The sequence below is a fragment of the Hydra vulgaris genome, chromosome 13, assembly GCF_038396675.1.
Source record: "Hydra vulgaris chromosome 13, alternate assembly HydraT2T_AEP".
In the NCBI taxonomy this organism is placed as follows: Eukaryota; Metazoa; Cnidaria; class Hydrozoa; order Anthoathecata; family Hydridae; genus Hydra; species Hydra vulgaris.
This window is the reverse complement of record NC_088932.1, coordinates 18,465,658-18,487,577: the sequence shown is the minus strand read 5'-3', so window position 1 is coordinate 18,487,577 and position 21,920 is coordinate 18,465,658. Positions and strand designations below refer to the sequence as shown.

The window sequence follows — 21,920 nt, the reverse complement described above, 5'->3', positions numbered from 1 at the left end:
GTTGATAATATTGAAGATTTTTTCTTATTTCTTCATTTTAATGTGTTAACAAATATTTGTCGTGAACTTAGAGCAAGTCCTGATTGTGCTGCTAACGTTGTTGTTATTGATCAACATTTAAAGCGAATGGGTTTTCCACATTGTATTCTTATAAAATGTTCAATATTTGATTGGATGAAACCTTTTTATAAATCTCCTAAAACTTCCTACAATCCAGAAAGTGATTTTAAAGATCGCAAAACATTTGATGTAAACACCCGAGCTGTAATTGGTTTTTGGGAAATAGGTTGTGGATTTTCATTTATGCAGATATTTTCCTCTATCATGAACTTGAAGTCCATGGCATCATTCTCTTTTAAACTGTTGAACAAAAAACTAATGACAGCCTACAAAAATGTTGCAGAGAGTAGTATGGAACCTGCTGCTGAAGAAGCTCAAAAAATAGATTTAGTAGATAACATAAAAGTGTACGTGTTTCCATTAACGGTTCCTGGCAAAAAAGTGGACATGCCTCCTTACATGGGGTAGTAACTGCGATATCAGGTGATAAATGTTTGTATATGGTAGTAGAGTCAAAGCACTGCTTTGGATGCAAAATGTGGGAGAATAAAAAAATTCACTTGAATATGATTTATGGAAAATTGATCACCACTGTCAAATAAATCATGAAAAATCCTCTGGTGCGATGGAGTCTACTGGTGCTTTTGATATATTTCACCGTTCAATTATTAAGCACAACATAATTTACAAAGAATATCTTGGTGATGGTCATAATTCATCTTTTAATGATGTTGTTAGATCTGAACCATATGTAAAACATAGTTTAACACCGATTAAGCTTGAATGCGTTGGACATGTGCAGAAAAGATTAGGAACCCGATTACGCAACCTTGTTAAATCTTACAAGGGTACAAAACTCCTGTCTCTGGTCAACTGACGGATAAATGCATTAATTCCATGCAAAATTATTATGGTATGACAATTAGATCAAACCTTTCCAATGTTTATGGTATGAAAAAAGCCATATATGCAATACTATTTCATTTCACAAACACAAATGATTCGCTTGAGCGTCATAAATTTTGCCCTCGAGATACCAAAAGTTGATGCAAGTACTGGTCCAAGGGCCAAAAGGGTTATAAACCCTCCAATACAATCCCTTTTAGGATAGAGAGTCTTCTTCTACCGATTTTTAAGGATTTAATGAATGAGGATTTATTAAAAAAATGTGTGCATGGAAAAACGCAGAATGCAAATGAGCCCCTAAATGGACTTATATGGTCAAGGTTACCAAAAACTGTATTTGTTGATAAGGAAACCATAGAAATGGGTGTAAATTCAGCTATTATTCATTTTAATGATGAACGCAAAGGGATATTGAAGGTTTTAGAACACTTTGGTTTGAAAGACCAAATTTCAAAGGCAACTGCAACAAATTTAGATGATTCACGCTTTAAGCGAATGGAGAAGAAGTTCACGGCTGCAGAGAAAAAGCAAAGAAAAGGATTGCGAGCCAGAAAAAAATGATTTTTTGATAAAATAAATGAATCTGTAGATTCATATCAAACTTACTGAGGAGATAACTTATTTTTTAAACATTTTAATTTTGTTTTGCATTTTTCTCTGTTTTCAATTTTTTGCATACTTGCTATAATTCGAAACATGACAACTCGAGATAGAGTAAAGCATTTGACTTGAAATTTTTAATTTGTGTTTAATATGATCTAATACTCGGGGTGACTCTTGGATTTTACATAAAACACTTTATATCTTAAGAAAATTCAGTTTAGTTGTAAGTTTGTATGAACATTTATTGAAAAAAAGTAGTATTTTCACAAAAACTTAAATAACTCTTAGAGTAAAATGATTTATGCAAACCCTAAGGTCATCCGGAGTATAATATAATAATATACATATGTGCAAAAGGATTTTCAATTTTGCTTTTGTTTTATCAAGATATCATGTTTCAAAAACATCATTTGTAAGGGTAAAAATTAACAAATTTTCCGCCATTATGGATTTTCTGTTTAAAAAATAACATTTTTTTTTTTTTTTGCAGACTATTTCTTTTAATGTATTTAACAGTTTTAATAAACTAAAAAAATATTGCATTGACGCATTTCAGAAAGTAGCTTATTTGCATCCCTACCACCTTAACTTTACGTGAATAAAAACTTAATGAAAACTCTTAAAGTTTTTTTTTCACGTAAAGCTGACCAATTAATGAGTAAAAGTAATTGCTAATTTTTATTCACCCGGTCAATTATTTATAAATGACAAATATATTCTATAATAACAACTAATTAGAATAAGACACACATATTATTAGGGACAAATCCACTTTGCATTATTGATTTTGGTTTATTTTCAACCAAAAATGTGGTTTTTTAATAGAATAAAGCGTTTTATATATAAAGTAGTTATCAGTTCCTAAGTCATTTGTTAATGACATTAATTTTTTCGCAAATTCCTCGAATTTTTCATTGCTTATTTCAATAGAGGGTAAATGAGCGATTTGATTACAAATTGAGGATATATTTTTTATTGTCCTTTAAGAAATAGGAGAGTTGAGCTTCGGCTTATATTCTAACAAAATTGTTAATATATTACACAAGAGTGTTAAATCCCAATTATTAACGTCTCCAGAATTTATTGCATTTTTTTGAATATCTATGCATTTTGATAAAGTTTCTTTCGAAACTTCTTTTATCATTTCGCCTGCTAATAAATTTGACATCCTGTATGGTTCATTTGTAAGAAAACCGTTTTCTACAGAAGAAGTAGATGATCTATCCGTGGTTGTAGGTGAATTTGCTTGTAAACCAGGCAGGAAACTTTTAAGCCTTAACCAACGTTTTTTATATTTTTGGGCTGAACAATTAGCCGTTTCCAACTTGTCCGTTAATGTTTGTATTTTTCAATAAGCCTCTGTTTTTCGGTAAGCAACCTTTGCTCTACCTCCTTGTTTGCGTTCGTTATTCCTACCTAACTCGCGTTCCGGTGATTCTGATAACGATGTTTAAATCTTTCTTTTTGCAGCTCTAGATTTTGCTTTCTGGGCGCGCTAACAACGACGAACAATTCTTTTTTTCTTACTGATAATTCTGATATCACTTTAATCTTCTTCTGCTCACGCCGCATATGCCAACGTTTGCGTTCTTTTTCACGAAATATGTCTGCATTTTTTTCTAATTGTCTGTCCCGAAACGCTTTCTGAATTTCAGCACGAGATTTCTTTTAAGTGTTCATGTTATATGCCTAGTTGTATTTCTTTTGGAAAAATAGTATAATAACTGTAATTGTTAATACACCAAAAGTTTATTATTTATTTATTATTATTAAAATATATTTCTAGATTTACATTTATTTTAAAAGCCAAACGTATTAGGGTCAAATGTAAATTAAAACCAAACAATAAATGAAATCCTAATACCAAAATACTTACAAATTACTCTTACAATAACTTGAAAGTAAATGAACGCAGCGTACATATGGTAATCATATTTAATGCTGCAAGATAATCATATTTTATCGCTGCAGTAAGTCCCTAATGGTTGACGTGTTTATTTAATGCAGAAAATAGCTTAGTTTAAAGCTTTTGATTTTTTTTATCTTCGTGATGTCAGCTCCGTCATGTTGTTGTCAACTCCGTTATTAAGAGGAAATCACGGAGTTGACAGTAACGGAGTAGGCATAATTATACATAATCAATAATATCTCATTATTACTCATTGGAAAATATCTTTAAAATCTTTTATTGATATATTGTCCAAAAGATTTAAAGAGTACTAAAACACGCCATATAAAAATTTGTTATTTTACGGAATAGAAAAGCGTAACGGAGTAGACTTCGAATAAGAATATATTTTTAAAATTAATTAAGTTATCATTTTTAAAATTAATTTATCATTAAAATTAATTAAGTTATCATTTTTAAAATTAATTAAGTTATCATTTTTATATAAATAATGCTTGCAGCACGATATAACTTTAAATGTTAATAAATTCCATAGAACTGGGCTTTTTTTCATTATTTTAATTAGTAAATAAGTAAAAACTACAAACCTGTGACTATTTTAGAATGTAATAACGAAGTGAACAAAAAATGTGGGGACAGCAAGTTTTTGACAAGAGCTACAACAGGATAAGATGTAAATTAATACATGTATTAAAATACCATATATTAGCATGTCTAAAGCACCAAATTATGTCCCCGATTAGCCTTAATACAAAAGAAAAAAAATTATTAAGTATAACAATATAGTCCTAGATGCAGGACATCTACGGAGTGGGCATTTTTGATTATCAATTGTGCACACAAAATTTTAAATTTTAGTTGGAAATATCCGATAAAATGCTAGTTTATATTAACGATAAGTATTACTACCCACGGTTCTGTTTTTTATGTTACTTGCACAAGAATTGCGTTTTTATAACTGTAGGACAAAATTTCAGTAACCGAGTTGACGTAATGAGAAAATGACTATCTCAAAAATTTTTTGAGAGAACGCGTAATTTTAAGCTTTAAAAGTTAAAGTGACCATATCACGTGTCTAAGAGATAAATTTTTGGAATGTTTCTAAATACTTATTTGAACCAATATTTTTAAAAGTTTATTTGTTTTAAAATAACATGTGCAAAAAAATAAATTATGAAAAAATTATTAAACAAATTTTGAATTTTTAAATCAAAAATATTTTCCTTTAAGAAAATTTTGTAAGAACGAATTCTTATTAGCAGTATGTCATCATTTTTATTTTTTTCTGCAAATTATGAGCAGTTAAATTTTCTTAAATTAAACGAACGAAATAGCTGCCAAAGTTTTTTATTGTAATATGGGGTTTTGCTTTGTTGCAACTATCTTTAGCAATCGAAAATAATGTGATGATGTAGCCATGATGTAAACTTTGCTCAAGGTTATCTACTAAAGATAGTACTTGTTTGTCAATGGTTGTACTTTAAGTTCATATAGACTCTATTTGAATATAAAGTCAACCATTGACAGACAATATATAGACTATATGAATTTAAAGTACAACCATTGACAGACAAGTACAATCTTCGACAGACAACCTTGATGACAGTTTACATGATGGCTGCATATGGAGACTAAACGATAAAAATTATGACTTTATTTAAAAATATTATGAATTTTATGTGTTAACTTAATTTTTACTTTTTTCTTTTTTTGACATATTTAGTAATGAATGGTTTAGAAAAGTTTAGTTAGTTAGTAATAGTTAAATAATTTACAACAACAACAAAAAAAAAATAGAGGCAGTAAGAAAAATACATGTATCTTTATCATCATCGTCATTATCACCATCATCATCACCATCATCATCATCATCATCATCATCATCATCATCATCATCATCATCATCATCATCATCATCATCATCATCATCATCATCATCATCATCATCATCATCATCATCATCATCATCATCATCATCATCATCATCATCATCATCATCATCATCATCATCATCATCATCATCATCATCATCATCATCATCATCATCATCATCATCATCTTAATCATCATCATCATCATCATCATCCTCACTGCTAATGCAATGTTTAACAATTATATTTTCACAGTTGCTTCCTGCCTCCCACATTTTTTTGTAATTATTCCATCAATATTATTAAAATTTTAAGTAATATTTTTTTTTACAAATATTTTCTACTTTATTTAAAAATTTATATTATTTTCATTTTTCTAGCAATAATTTAATATTATTAATTTTTACTATTTTGATTTTTCTAGTTTATAATTATTGACTCAATTATTAACATGGAAGTGAAACATTTTGTAATAGTTGGTATAGGACTAGTTATTAGTCTTGTTAGCACTGTTTATTATTCATATTTTAAAAAAGAGACAACAGAACAAAAAGGTAGCATCTCATGGTTATTACAGCATTTTTTAGATATTTTTTATTTACTTTATTTCTTTACTTCATCAGGTTTTTTTTAATGGGATTAAATCTCTGCAATGTTTAGATTTTATTTATGTCAAGCAACATAATGTCAGGAATAACAACAATAATTAAACACTCTAAGGCAGCAATGGATCAATTTACAGTAACACTGACCTTGTGTTTTACTGCCAATGATTTTTCTTTCAATATTATGAATTTTTTTGTTTTTGTTTCTAATCTTTACTATATTTCAATTTAAGTAGATTTGGGGCAGCTAGTGTCCGACGGTTTTTATTAAATTGTTTTATTGATTATTGTTAAATTTAGTAAACTTCAGGTGACACTTTAAGATTCCTTAAGTTATCCTTTTTTAGTTTTTGAGAAACTTAAATATTATGTGTGCCTTTCTTTCAACAATAAAGTTCTCTGCTTAAGTGCATTACTTATTGTAACATAAATTGTGTTTCTTAATATCCATAATTTTTACAGGTTTTTACTTGGTAACACACTCAGAACACAAAAAGCATTATCATTGTATTTTAAAATTATGCACCATTTAAAGGGCTTGTTATTTATGCTTTTTATTAGTAATGATGACTTTAACCTTGTTTAGATTCTTCCAAAAGTAATGAATCAGAAGCAGTAAGTTTACTTTATTTGTTTTGTTATAAATTCTTAAAATAAACAATTACAAAAACTTTTATGCATAAAAATGTAAAATTGTTTCATAACAAACAGTCTAGAAAAATTGAATTGCAGAGAATAAATGAATAGAACAATAGTTTAAAACAATAACAAAATATCACTGAATAAAAACTACTTTTAAATTTAAAGATTTATTTTTATTAAAGTTATCATTTTTTTTTAAGAAAATAAATAAGTATAGTAAATACTGAGAGAAAAAAAGGTATTAAAATAAATCAGCATATCAGTATCAGCATAAGTATGAGTATCAGCATTAAATTTATATAAGGTATAAAATTATAAAATTTAGACTAAGTGAAATAAATTCATAGGTTTATTTACAGCTGCTGTGTTTTACCAGAGTAATAAATAAGCTGGTAAGAAACTTAATCAGCTGTGCAACAAATTATTGTATGAGTAAAATTTTTAATATTTAAGAGTTTTCTATTGAAATAGTTCAGTATTCACCATTAAATAAGATTTTCGCTCATAAACAGTTTTTTTTTTGTCACAAATGATATTTTAAATATATTCCAAAAGTTTTGGACCATAGCACAGTGATTAGGAATAACTTAAAATTAGGCTAAAGTTAATTTTTCTGAAAATGTTTATTCAAAACTGCTAAAAAGTGTATGATGCTCTATGATGTAAAAAAGATAAAAAAGGAAAGAAGACTATAAATCTTTAAAATATGGTCAAATATAGTCAAATATGGTCAGGGAGTATTCGTTTTTGTGAAACCAAAATGTAATCAAAAATTTTGAAGTACTCTCGAGTCCTTAATATAGGATGGAGGGGTTGGACGTTTATTAATTTTTGAAAACTTTTCCCACCAGCCCTAAGCCCTTATAACATTAAAGTTATAGGGGCTTAGTTAAAGTTAAAGGGGCTAATGTTATGTCTTAATCGGCTACAGTTGGTAACAAGGCTACATTCCGTAACTTTTAATTAAATATTAAGCAAATAAACTTGATAATGCTTGTTTATTGTTACAGTATTGCTAAATACTATCTTATATTTTATTTTTATTGTAAAATAGCTTCGTCTCAATTGCTTACTTTGAAAAAAGTAACTCATGAAAAAAGTATAAAGTTTCAATGCGCAACATTGTGTCTTAAATGTTTTTTTTTTAACTTCATAAAGTGTTACCAATTGAGACTTAATGTAATGTAACTAAATCTCGATTTGATATGTAACTAAAATATGCCTCAACAGATTTTTTTAACGTTTTTTTGTTTTTGTTTTTTTTTATTGTTATTTACCAACGTTATGTTATGTCATAATTTGTTACACTTAAAAAAAAAAAAAAGACGTAATGTAACGTAAAAAATTTTATATTTGTGACATATTTTAATTGCGTTAACATAATTAAAATACATCAGTTAATTACATTTAAGAATTAAAACGTTTTATTTCTTAAATGTTTTATGTTATGTTACTACCGATAAGTTATACTTTTAAAGGTTATACTTTCATAATTATACTTTTAAAATTACCGTTAAAAGTATTATAATAAGTACCTTAGATTGCTTAATCGTACCGTAAGTTATTTTAACTTTTAAAGGTTCTTTTTTTTTTTGGTTATATTACTTTTAAGGCTTTAAAAGTTGTATTTACCTTTAATAAGTGTTAAAAAAAAAACTCACAAGCGTGGGTTAATTTTTTAAAATACTTTTTTAATTACAATATTTTTGAGAAGCGTGTTATTGTGTTTTCGAAAATCAAATACATAAATAATCAAATACTTATATAATATTGTAAATAAAACAACTTTGTTAAATACCGTAACTCATGATCATGAGTTACGGTATTTAACAATGCATTTGTCGAGACAAATTGTAACTTAAAAATTTTTTAAAAATTTGTCGAGACAAATTTGTAACTTAAAAATTTTTTTTTGAACTGCTAAATATTATTGTTTATTTTAATTGTAAAATAGATTTGTCTAAATTAGTTAATTTTTTTTTTTGTAACTAATTTGTCGCGGGAAAAAAAGTTTCAATTCGCAAAGTTGCATTTCTTTTACTGAAATGTAACTTAATGTTAAATAAAATCTATATTTTAGATGTATTTTAACTGCATCTCATATCTAGGTTTTGTTACGTTACGCTACGTTTTTTTTAGGTCAATAACACAAGCGTAACACTTCACGAGTTTTTATAAACCCACAAGTAAAAATGTATATAAAATTTCAACCTTTCTAATGATGTTAATTAAAATATTATGTAAATTAATTAGCTTAAGCTAATTATGTGTATAGTTGCACTTTCCGTTCAATATATATACACTCTCTGACTTGACTTCATTTATTTTCTCTTTTTATATACATCTGTATATATTAGCGTTCTCTCTATAAATAAATTTATGTACATATTAAAATATATATATATATATAGATATATATATATATATATATATATATATATATTTATATATATATATATATATATATATATGTATATATATATGTATATATATATGTATATATATATATATATATATATATATATATATATATATATATATATATATATATATATATATATATATATATATATATATATATATATATATATATATATATATATATATATATATATATATATATATATATATATGGATAGGTACTATAGATTACAATGTTATGTATCATTTGGTCAAAACGTTACATGTTGTTACATAACACTTTTCACGTCGTGTTACCTTACAATGTTACATCTTGATTACGTAAAAATAGTGGACATTTTGCACGTAACGTTATGTTACAGTGTTACGTAAAATGTTACGTCTCAGTTATTTAAAAATAACATACATTTTGCACATAACGTAACGAATTCCGTTTACATTACAATACGTAACGTAACTTAAAAATGTTATAGGAGAAGCTTATTAAGACCCAACCCCTCCCCCCAAAAAAAAGAAAAAAATGCACATTTGACCGCAAGCCATGCCAGAATTAAATAGTTTTATGCTTGTTTTGTAAAATAAATATAAGTTTGGATTAATAAAATAAATTTTTTTATAAACAAAACTTATGTTGTAATATGGCGTCAGAGTGAAATTTGTAAACTTATGAAAAAGAGTATGAGTTATCAATTGCTGAAACTCTCAAATAGTAAACTTTAGTGAAAAAGAAGGAATCTAAAGTGCCTCTATTAGCTGATGACTCAACTTTATACTCTTGTCTGGACAAAAAAAATCTTCACTTTTAAATTGCTTAGAACAAGAAGCCAATTTTTAATCTGATCTCTCTTCTGTAACAGTCTATGGCTTGCAGTGGCTTGTGGATTTGAATTCTGGACTTGAAATCCACAATTTTTTTGCAAATATTGCATTATTGTTGGCATTTCTATATAACAAATAACAGACACTCAGACAAAGTCTAAAAGCACATTGTAAATGTAGTTAGACCTGCTTTATCTACCAAGCTTGAATCACTCTCCCATTGTTGTAAGGTTGCATTTCTTTCTTTTTTCTACAAACACAATCGTGGGCGATGCTCAAACGAGCTATTATCTCTATTACAATAAACCAAAACTCATTCTTACTTGGCTTCTTATTCAACAAGTTGCATCCTTTTGCAACTTGTTGAATAAGAAGCCAATGTCTGTCCCTTCATGCTATAAAAACTTTTATTAATCCAGTTTTTTTCCTTGCACATCAAAGAAGCATTATAACCCTTCCCATCTTCATGTTTTCCTTTTTAATACATTCTACAACTTCTAAAGTCTTCAGTTAACCATTTTCTAGTATTTTAACCTATCCTCTATTTTAAAGTAACTCATAACTTTAAAGTGGTTGCTTGCAATCTTGTTGGAAGTAGATTAGAGTTTAAATATATATAAATATATGCCAGTACAGGCTTGGACGGGAATGGCGTGCGATCACGCGCTTGGTATGACCACGCGCTTGGTTTGACCACGCGCTTGGTTGGACCACGCGCTTGGTTTGACCACGCGCTTGGTTTGACCACGCACTTGGTTTGACCACGCATATTATATATATTTTTGAAAATATAACCACGGTTGCTTTTAAGTTTTAGAAATGAGTCGATAAAAAACTGTTTAAAATAGCGTTAGAAATAACTTTTTATTGTACTTCAAGTTGATCGTTGATCTTTTTAAAAACTTTTATATTACGTGAAGATTTTTAAATACTGTTACTATTTTTTTAAACTATAATAATAAAATACGATATATAAAACATTTTTAAATAAATCGATTAGTTACTTGCAATGATTCTTAAAAGTGGACACTTTGTATTTAAAATATCCAAGAATGTTATTTGAATTTTTTTTTTATTGTAAAGGAAGTCGACAAAAATAGACGTCAGGCTCAGTTGAACTATTAGGTAGAAGTTAGAGATTATTTGCACTCTCGCGCATTGATTTTAAAAGTATTATAGTGTTTTATTTTCGAATAAAAATATCCGCGGAAGAGAGTTAATGATCTTTTACTTATAATTAATATTTGTTGTGACAGGCTTTATGGACGACATGCATGTATATTTTATGATAAATGTAAAAGCTCTGATTTTTTAAAATGTATTTTGTTGGATTAAAAAAAACGGAATTGAGAAGACAAATACAATAACTTTAATTGTCCGATTCAGATGTTGAGCTATATTCGTCGTCAATGGAGCTTTCGTCGGAACTATCGATTGTTTCTAGTGCAGCATCAGTGCCCTCCATTGATTCAAGGCGAACCCCCCTGCGTTTATTTAGGTATATATTGAGGGCACTATTCAAAATATCATCTTGTTCTTCTACGGTAAAATTTGGATCATTCCCGGCTATCAATATTGCGTCTTCCATTGTCTGGTTGCTCATTTTTAAACGGCGATCACTTAGTATCAGGGTTAGTATACTGAAAATCCGTTCCACAGATGAGTTAGAGCAAGAAATGCACATTATTAGTTCAACAAGAAGAAGGTTTGGGAAAGTTTTTCTATAATAAACAAAAATTTTCTTCCATAGCAACGCCGTTGTAACTCCTTTATACTCTGTGTTTATTAATAATTTAAAAGCATTCCATTCAGAGAGAACCATTTCAACTTTTAATCCTGCGTATTCTAAAAGAATTTTAAATTCCCTTATTAATAAAGAGATGCTAGCACCGCCGTACATATTGTCTGCTGTCCAAAATTAAGGATCCAACCAACTCATTGATTCAAAGACCGTGTTTGACAACGAACTAAATCTATCGTCTATTAATGGTTTAATGATGTTGACTGCAGTTTTTCTAACTTCTATAGCAGCATTAATACTATCAAAGTTAATGTTAGTCATATCGTAAAGCTCAATGTCAACAAATTCTGCATTTGTTTTTTTTAACTCGTGGCCATCTTTGAAATAAGAAGAAACAAGAGTAGTTGTATCATCTTTGTACTTGATTCTAGATTTTAGTAAATATTAATCAAGTATATCGTCTATTGTTTCATTACTTAATTCAACCAAGTAATCCTTAGTTAGATCTATGACTGGTTTTACCTCGTGCACCATCAACGTTTTTTTTTCGAAAACCAATGATAACGGGCTCAATTTCTCTAAGACGTCTAAGTAACCGCAAAACATGCATAAGAGTCGGTAGTCATGCAAACGTTTGGAGATTCTGAAAAGTTTAGCGCGCATTTCTGCTGTGGTATTGCGATTGACAAGTGCATTGTCAAAGCCTACAATAATTGCAGGCCAGTTATGTACCAATCTTGTCAATCCTCGTCTTCTGTGACTAACAAAGCGCGTTCCTGATATTTTGGGCAAGGTGTAATATGTAATATTTAGTGCCTCTGCTGCTTTTTTAACTTCACTTTTTAATTTTCCAGAATTGCGAAATAATTGGAATATGGTAGTATAAAATTGATCACAATCTCTATATTGAACAATATTTCTTGCACTATCTTTAATTGCCAGTTCCAAACGGTGGTTCACGCAGTGCATTTTAACTAGCCATGTTCTGTAGTTTTTCATTTGAGTTAAGACCCCATTATACATGCCTAAGTTAACGCTAGCTCCGTCAGAAGTAGCGCTGACAGGTTTATTTTTATATGCATCTGCAGTTAAAGAAATATTTCCTGATTCATTAAAAATGCTGTCAATAGCCTTTTTAATGGTTTTAGCGTTCACACCACCCAAACTGTTCATCTCTAGTAAAGATACTACAAGATAAGCAGGTATGCCATCTCGTTCAACACGAACAAGAACCAACTCTTTCTCATCCTTTGTTTTTCGTGCTTGAGAGCCATCAGAAAGTATGGAGAAAAAGTTTTTCTCTTTAACAATTTTAGCAATTTTTTCTTTAATTGCATTAGCAATGCAGGAGATAAATTGACGTGCTAAATATAAATGAAAATTAATTTGATCTTTGTTAATTTCTTAAATAATATCAAATTAATTTAAAAAATGAATTACCTGCTCGATTGTGGCCTTTTCCTTCTACAAGTTGCACACCATTAAGTCTTTGGCATTTGATAAGTACTTCAAAATGACTATGGGGCATGCTTGGTTTTAAAGCCATTTCGTATGCTGTTTTTATCATCTTAAAATACGCTTCACGAATGTTTTGCTTATTATATAAAGAGTTCTGGTTATCTGGATTTATAATGTGGCCTATTCCAGTTTCTTCAGTTGGGTTTCTCTTATCGATTTCCAGCGCCAGTTTATGGATATGACCTTCAAGATGACGATCAACCTATTTTAAAAATCAAAATTTAAAAATTAAAAACTTAATATAAAGACAAATTTATAAATTCTCGCGGGAAAAATATTGTACTAAATATTTGTGAATAAAGTAAGTAAAAACTTAGTTGAAATTATTTACTGTATTTGCAAATTCAAATGAGCTTTTAATTTTAATCTTACCTGATGTTTTGTTACCACACTAGTTCCCTCAATAAACGCCTGCAAAGAACCAACCATTACTCCTCTAACTGAACGATCACTTAAAATAGCAAACTTGTTTCTTGCGCAAACCTTACACCATATTTTGATAACTAATCCGTTTTCTTCAGTGTAACCGATAAATTCCTTATTCCCCCACAACAGAAATGTTTTTAAGCTCTTTGATATTGGCTTATTAAATTTAATTATTTTTGCCGCCGATGCCATTTTTAAAACCTTTAATACTTAAACTTATATTTAATTTTTAATCTGTACAAATCTTCCACTCGCTGCGAAACGCTTTAATAACATAATTTCTTTTGTTTATGAAATTATAACATTGCATTGTAATAATGTAATAATTGAAAGAATTCGCTTAGTAAGAACTATTTCTAATTGCTTTTTTTTTTTACTAATCATTGCTTGAAATGATTGAAAATTACTATTTTAAAAAGACTTTAAAATAGATTTAGTTATTAAATATTTGGTATATATATATATATATATATATATATATATATATATATATATATATATATATATATATATATATATATATATATATAAATATATGAATATATTTATATATGTATATAATTAAATAATATATATAATACTCTTGTTTATTTATTAAATGGTCGTTAAAAGTGATTTGTAAACGCGTTTCTGAAACTTTTATAAAACATCACAGAAGATAAAAGTTAATTATTTGAAACGTAAAAACATAACTTAAAATAACTCGCCTCGAGTTCGATTTTTTTTAGTTTAGTTAAAGTTTTTTTTATCTTTTTCGTTAATATTCTTCTTTTTTTTATATTTATTTAATGTTCCTTTTAATTTAGTTTTGTTAATATTTTTTTAACGCATTTCTCAACTGCTTTAAAAAAACCTAACTTCATATTGTCAAAAACGTTTAAGCAACCGTGGTCAAATTATATAAATTTTTTTTTATGTGTGTGGTCAAACAAAGCGCGTAATCGCACGCCATTCCCGTCCAAGCCTGCAGTATATAATAAAGAGTAAATGTAAGTATAAAGTTATAATACAAAAAGTATGAAAATTTTTTTCTAGCCCCGGCTATCAACCCTTGCTAATTGTTATAATTTTTACGGGGCTGAGGCCTGGTTACTTACTATTCTGAAGAACACTTCTGCAAGACTATAACAGGTATGTTGTCCAGGCAAAAAGTTGTCGAAGATTCTTAGCAGGAAATAACTTTAGATATAGAAGCTGGAGTGATACGAATGTCAAGCAATGGATCAACCTGTTTGTCAGCCATATCAGGTAGAACACAACTAGTGGAATCAAGAGATGATATTGATGAAAGGTTCTTAGCAAACAATTCAGCTTTGTCCTTAGGTGAGGTGACAAAATCTGAACCATACAAGAAAGGTTGAATAACAGATTCCCCCTTATTATTGATACTGTTAAAGATCCTCCAGATGTCACGAGAGCCTAACTTTTGAGATAAAAAATGAGATTTCATGACCTGAGAATATCAGGCTTTGGTATTAGACAAAAACTTTTGGTTTTTAGCAATAGTAAACAGGTGTCTGTTTTCTGGAGAAATGTTTTGCTGATAGATATGGAATTAATGGTTTTGCTTGGAAATTGCAGCTGCACAATGTAAGGAAAATCATGGAGAAGAGTAACGCTTGACATTGAATCATTGAGAGGGAAAAGAAGATTCCATGCCAGCCTGAATCCAAGAAGTTGCATAAGAAGCACATTTATCAGCAGGAAGTTAAAAAATTTATGGCAAAAGTTGTAGGCTTTAATGCCTGCAGAGTCACTGATACTAAAGTCAAGCCATTCAGTGTGATGAGCAAGTCACCATCAACAAAATATTGGCTGATGGAAAGCACATAAAAAAGTAGTCTTCATGGCTGACAGCATGGAGAGGCACAATCATCCATTTAAAAAAAAAGTCCTCTATAACTATTTAATAGTCTCAGCAATTGCCTCAAAATTGCTTTTAATAAACCCAAGCTGCAACACAGGGCTCCAAATGTGACCTCAACAATGCACTCCAAAAATACAAACAGGAACACCATCCATGTGCATTATGGCACTGTTAGTACTCTGATATTTTAAATCTGTTGATAGAATCAGCCTCTTTGAGAGCTACCACTGAAACCTGACTACCAGTTGGCCTCAGAACCATAAAACTGAGTTTTAAAGCTGTTCCCTCATTAGGAGATATCATTAAAACAGAGACACAAGCAAAACCCATGCATTGAGTCAATAAGATCCAGCATTCAACATCCTAAACAGGAAACAATGTATTATAAATACATCTGTACTAGTCTAGTAGATGAAAAAGGGGTTTCAGACTGGTCAACAGATAGAATCTGTGCCAAGAAGACCTTTTACAAGATACGTTTAACATCTTTTTACAGGATGTGTTTAACATCTGCCCAAGATGAGTATTTTTATCAAGACAACATCTCTAGCCTTTACTTAATCAAGAGCCCCAAGGCAGGAAGTGTTTTAAGTTAAAGTTGTCTTCTGATATAGGCCTTTGCTTAAAAAAGTGTATCCTACAAGGCCAGTACCAGTATAACCTGACTATATGTATTACCAAAACTACTAGCACATTTTGTTTCCTTTAGTTTTAGCGTACTTTTTGACATTGGGTAATGATAATAACTTCCAGGATAATAAATTTATGCATTATTAAAAAGACCTTTAAATGCATATTATTAAGTTCCTGGTCATTTACTTGTTTTTCTATTCTTGTTTTAAATACTAGAAATAGGATATGCAGTTGAAACCCATTAACTTGGACCCTGGATAAGACAGAATTTTACTTTTTAAGTCGCATGGAATTTCAGTTCCCCTTGAACATTCTCTATCAACTTACTGTAAATCATCAGCTTAAGTCAGACCCTGGTTAAGTTTAACCATTTGCTAACTCGTGCTGATTTTTGAGGTGCCTTCGGCAAATGACTTCGCTTAACTAAGACTTTTATTTTGAATTGCATATAAGTGCATATAATGACAAAACTTCTAATACTTCAATAAAAGTTCCAAACTTTAAACGCTCAAAATTAAAATACTTCTGCTTCAAATATAATTAAACATAGATAAACATTTTCACGAAAATCTTTTGATTCAGTTAAGCTTCGATTAAATTCTATTTGTTAATATCTACATTACTATTACATTAAAAATTCAAAAATATCAATTAGAATTCAAAACTTGGAACATTTGAAAATTAATTACCTTTGTGTCAAACATAATTTAACAAACTAAACATTTTCACTGATATCTTTGATTTGGTTATACTTCAATCAAATTTTATTTACTAAAAATGTTGAAGGTTGCTAAAAGAAAGCTATTAAGTAGAACTATAACAGAAAAATACTAAATGCTAAAAAAATTCGACAAAAGAGAATCATCTGTATCTATATCAAAAAAATATGGCATTCCAAAGCAAATGTTATCTGGATGGTCAAAAGGAAAAAACACAATATATTCAGAAGTTGAAAAAAATAAAACTTCTGCGAAAAGAATATGGATGCGTGTCTCCCTATATGAGGATTTGGATAAAGCATCTTATATGTGGCTTTTAAACACCTGACACCAAAACATTCCTGTGTCTGGAACCATTCTTAAAGTCAAAGTTTTGCTTTTTGCAAAAGAACTTGGTTGTGACAACTTTCAAGCATATGATCAATGGTTAGATAGATGGAAAAAAAGGAACAATGTATCGTTTAAAACAATATCAGGTGTTTTATAATTTTTTTTTTTCATTGATATTTACATTTTTTTAGTCATTTGTCTAAAAAATAATAATAAGCATGGAACTCTCATTTCTATTCCATCGCCCATAAACCAATAAATTATCAATCCAATTTTTTTGTTTTAATTTGTATAAAGTCATTACCACGTTTTGGCTTATTACCACGCACTGCATGAAAAGCAAATAAAGTCCTAAACCATAGCTAATAAAATTTATGCTGATTTTAAAGTTGTTTTTCTTATTTTTCATAGGTGAAAGTCAAGATGTTACTAATGAAATGACCGCTCCTTAGAGGGAAACAACTTTGCCAACAATATTGGCATGTGATGTATTCAATGCAGATAAGTTCGGTTTGTTTTATAAAGCACTCCAAAAAAAAAGTATGCATTTGAAAGGTGAGAAATATAGTGGAGGTAAGAATTGAAAGATACGACTAACTGGTCTTACTGCAGCTAACATGCAAAAAAAAGAGCTGAATAATCTCTGAACTATTTGAGGAGTGGATTAAAGAAAACAACAGAAAGTTTGCATTAGAAGGCCGTAAGGTAGCATTGGTTATTGATAATTGCACTGCCCATCTGAATATTGAGAATATTATATTGGTCACGCTCTACTTTTTCACCCCAAACACTACTTCATGTTTGCAGCTAATGGATCAAAGGAGTCATTCGATCGTTGAAGTGTAATACCGAAATAATTTAATTAACAAGCTCATAAATGGTATTGATAATGGAAAACAATTGCCTTCAATCTCCATACTTGATGCTATGAAAATACTTGTTCATTCTTGGAATAAAGTTTCAGAAACTACTATTATTAACTGCTTCTGCTAAGCAGAATTTAAGAAAGGAGTAGAAGTATCAGACAAAGATAAAGAATTCTTCCCTGTATTAAAAAGTTCAATTGGTCAGTTACTTCAGCGTGATGAGGATCTTGTTTTGGAAGATTTTACTTACAAAGATATGTTAACTATTGATGATGAATAAAATTGATGTTTCAGTTATGAGAGGGGTGATGTTCAAGATATCATTGAGGTAGTTGAAGAAGAAATGAAAGAAAAAGAAAGAAATAAAACGTTGGATTAAACGGTGACAAAGTAAACAACTGAAGAAGTTTGTAAAGCAATTGATACCCTTGTTAATTTTTCAATGTTTCCTCAGAGTTGTGAAATTGGAAGAGTAGCTTTGAATGCTTCAAAAATGTTTGAAAAAGAATTGTGCGAGTCACTGAAACAAAGATCAATTTCAGACTTTTTTCGTTTATAGTATATATTATATATACAAAAATATATTTTACATATGATTATATTGTTCTATATATATGTACATAATATTTATATATCGAAGAACATTCAATAAGTCTCGAAATCTCAAAAAGTCGGATTTTTTCAAAAAGTCTGACTTAACGAGAGCTTTACTTCATTCAGACAATTGACTAGTCGGACAATAAGTATAAACCTCTTCAAAGTCCGAGTTAACGGGATTATACTGTATATAAAATATATATAAGTTGCAAACATTTATATGATAATATAGATTATTATTTGTTTAATGTGTTATGATATGATTAATATGTATGTAATTTTTTTAAATCATCTTACTTTTGAGCACTTAGTAGGGGAAGTTCTTGTACTTAGGGCTAGATTTTTTCAATGCCCAAATTCGAGGCATCAGACTTGTCTAAAAATGTTGAAACTGATATGATCACATCTTTTTACTAATTACTTTGTAATAATATAAGTATATTGACTTATAATATATAATTTTTTGTATTGACTTATATTATTGTATATTGACTTAAAATACATAATTTATTATACTGACTTATAATATATAATATATTGACTTTTTATATACAGGCTTGGACACGAATGGCGTGCGATCGAGTGCTATTGCTGACCACACAAATGATTTTATTTTTTGACAACTTGACCACAATTATTTATATGTTTTGATAATTTAAACATTTCAGAAATGCGCTGAATGTAGAAACGCTAAGCTAAACTTAAATTAGAAAAAAGTTGAAAAAAAATTCACGAAAAAAAATTGCTAATGAAAAAAGAAACAAAAAAAAAATTCGCGAAAAAAAAAATTATACAAGCGCTAAAATAAAAATTAAAAATAAAAACTCGAAGCGAAACTATTTGTTACATTTTTAATTACGTTTGAAATAAATGTTATTAAAACTTATCTTTTTAAACGTTTTATTAAACTTATGCAAAACGCTTTTAAATTGAATAACAAATTACTACTAATGATTGTTTAATAAATGAACAAATTTTATCAAATTTATTAAAAAGTGTTGAATATAATATTTTTAAACTGCATAAGCATTTATTTTTTCAAAAAATTTGCAAAAAAATTGTTTAAAAAAATGTAGTCTTTTTAAAATAGTAATTTTTAATAATTTCATGCTCTAATTATTAAGTCTAGTTAAAAAAAAGGTTTTCAACTTATTTATTTGTAAAAATAGCAAAAAAATAAATAAATAAAATGCGCTTGCGATTTAAATAAAATAAACTGGCAACAAACAATTTAATTTAATTTTAATTTGAGCTTTATTATACAACTTTATTAATAAGCGCTTAGCGAATTTAAAAATTATTATTAACACGTAACAAATTTAAAAATTATTATAAAAGATTTAAACTCATTCATTCCTATCGTAATTAAAAATATATATATTTTTTTTCAAAAAATAAAATGTTTGTTTGAAAGATTTAAAAAATCTTAAGTTTAACTATAAAAATTAATTGTATGAACATTACAAAATGTTTCAAAACTTTTCCATTAATTAACAAAAAACATGCTTATATAAGCAAATAAAGTTATTTTATATTCTTGTACAATTCACATAAAATGTGTAAAAGCCAGAGATGTGGAGTCCCAAAAGGACTCAGGCTTTATATCTCTACTTTTTCCAAGTCTGTAATGCCCAGAAGCTCTAACCATGTTTGTTGACTTATGATCTGCTATAAGAAAAAAGTTTATGGGGTTTAATGACTTGAAACTTATTGTTTTTAAGCCCGGAGTCCTGGAGTCCCGGAGTCCTTGCCGCCATTTTACTTAAGGGCTCCGGGTTCAAAAAATGATTGTTCCTCTAACCTAAAAGTCTTAATTTTTTTTCTATTAGTAGTTCATAAATTTATTTATATTTTTAGAGCTCCTGGATACCAAAAACTAAGATGAAGTTATCTTTTTGTAACTTTCAAATCCTGAGTCCTTTTTGGGACTCCGCATCCCTGGTAAAAGCTAGTAGTCACAAAAGGTTTTGAACTTATACATAATTAAAGTAACTTAAAAAAAATTCTTTCTAAAAATAATGGTTTTAAAGATTTTTAGGAAGACAAGGAAAAGTAGTTTCAAACGTTTAAATTTGTCGTAAAAAATACATACCCACATAAAAAAAAATTAGATATTACATTTTTTATTAATTTACACATGTGTTTATGTAAACAATAATTATAACTAATTTTATGGTTTTATTTAAAGCCTTCGCGTAAAATATAAACCTTAAAAAAGATCAGCGATTAAAAGTCATTCATAACGTTACACTTTTTTTATTGCATTTAAATTGTTAAAACATCTAAATAGCTGTGGTCAAGTTGTTAAGAGAAAAAAAATTAGTGTGGTCAGTTACAGAGTGCGATCGCACACCATTTTACTCCAAGCCTGAATATATAAAAGTCCATCATGTAGAAGGGTTTAAAAATTAGTGGTTCTAGGTACAAGTAGCTTTTTTTAATTGCACCTAGGGTTGCTCTCTGAAAATTAGGTTTATCTTCATTATAAGTTTTCAACAAAGGTAGAGAAATGAATTTGAATAAAAATTTATTTAGTTTTAGATCGTCTTCAACACTTTTAAGTAGCCTCCTCATCTGTAGTGCCCTTCTCGGAGGTGAATAACAAATATATATATATATATATATATATATATATATATATATATATATATATATATATATATATATATATATATATATAGTATATATATATATATATATATATATACATATATATATATATATATATATATATATATATATATATATATATATATATATATATATATATATATATATATATATATATATATATATATATATATATATATATATATATATATATATATATATATATATATATATATAAAATAAAGGACAATCTTAAAAAGTCAACACTTTTTTTCAACACATAAGCTCAATACAGTATGTTATATAATAGGCATCAAATTATATACAAAAAAATGTTTCAAATCCTTAAATAAAGTCGTTTAAATCCATAGCTGAAAACTGTACTTTTATTCAGTATGATATTGACGAATTTTAACCTTCAATTTCAAAACAATTATTGCAAGGTTCCTTAAGGCATGCAAAAACATTCAACAAAATTTCTAATAAAACAATCAAAATTATTTATCAAACCATGAAATCTTAACTTTTTTCATGTAATAACATGTAGACAAAAAAATCAGCAGACCCTAATTTTGATGTTGTCATAGGTTTTTTTGACTGAATTAAGCAAATTATTTGATCTCTTTATTTTATTTATACAATTACAAAACAATATGGTCTTAATACTACCACTCTATAAAGAGATAATGGTCTTTGTTTCTTCTATAATATCAGTCATCCTCAATCAGAAAAAATAAAGAAAAATCGAATCAAAATTTTAATCATAACATTACTAAC

At 28.2% G+C, this 21,920-nt stretch overlaps 1 protein-coding gene across 1 annotated transcript in view; it reads left to right on the top strand.

Moving 5' to 3' along the window:
• Positions 1-5,776: 5,776 nt before the first annotated feature.
• LOC136089353 (uncharacterized) overlaps positions 5,777-21,920 on the top strand; it is a 63,579-nt gene continuing 47,435 nt past the window's right edge. Inside the window, exons 1-2 of the mRNA XM_065815322.1 lie at positions 5,777-5,903; positions 6,541-6,569. Coding sequence (XP_065671394.1) covers positions 5,801-5,903; positions 6,541-6,569 — 132 coding nt within the window. The 5' untranslated portion in view covers positions 5,777-5,800. The remainder of the gene's footprint in view (positions 5,904-6,540; positions 6,570-21,920) is intronic.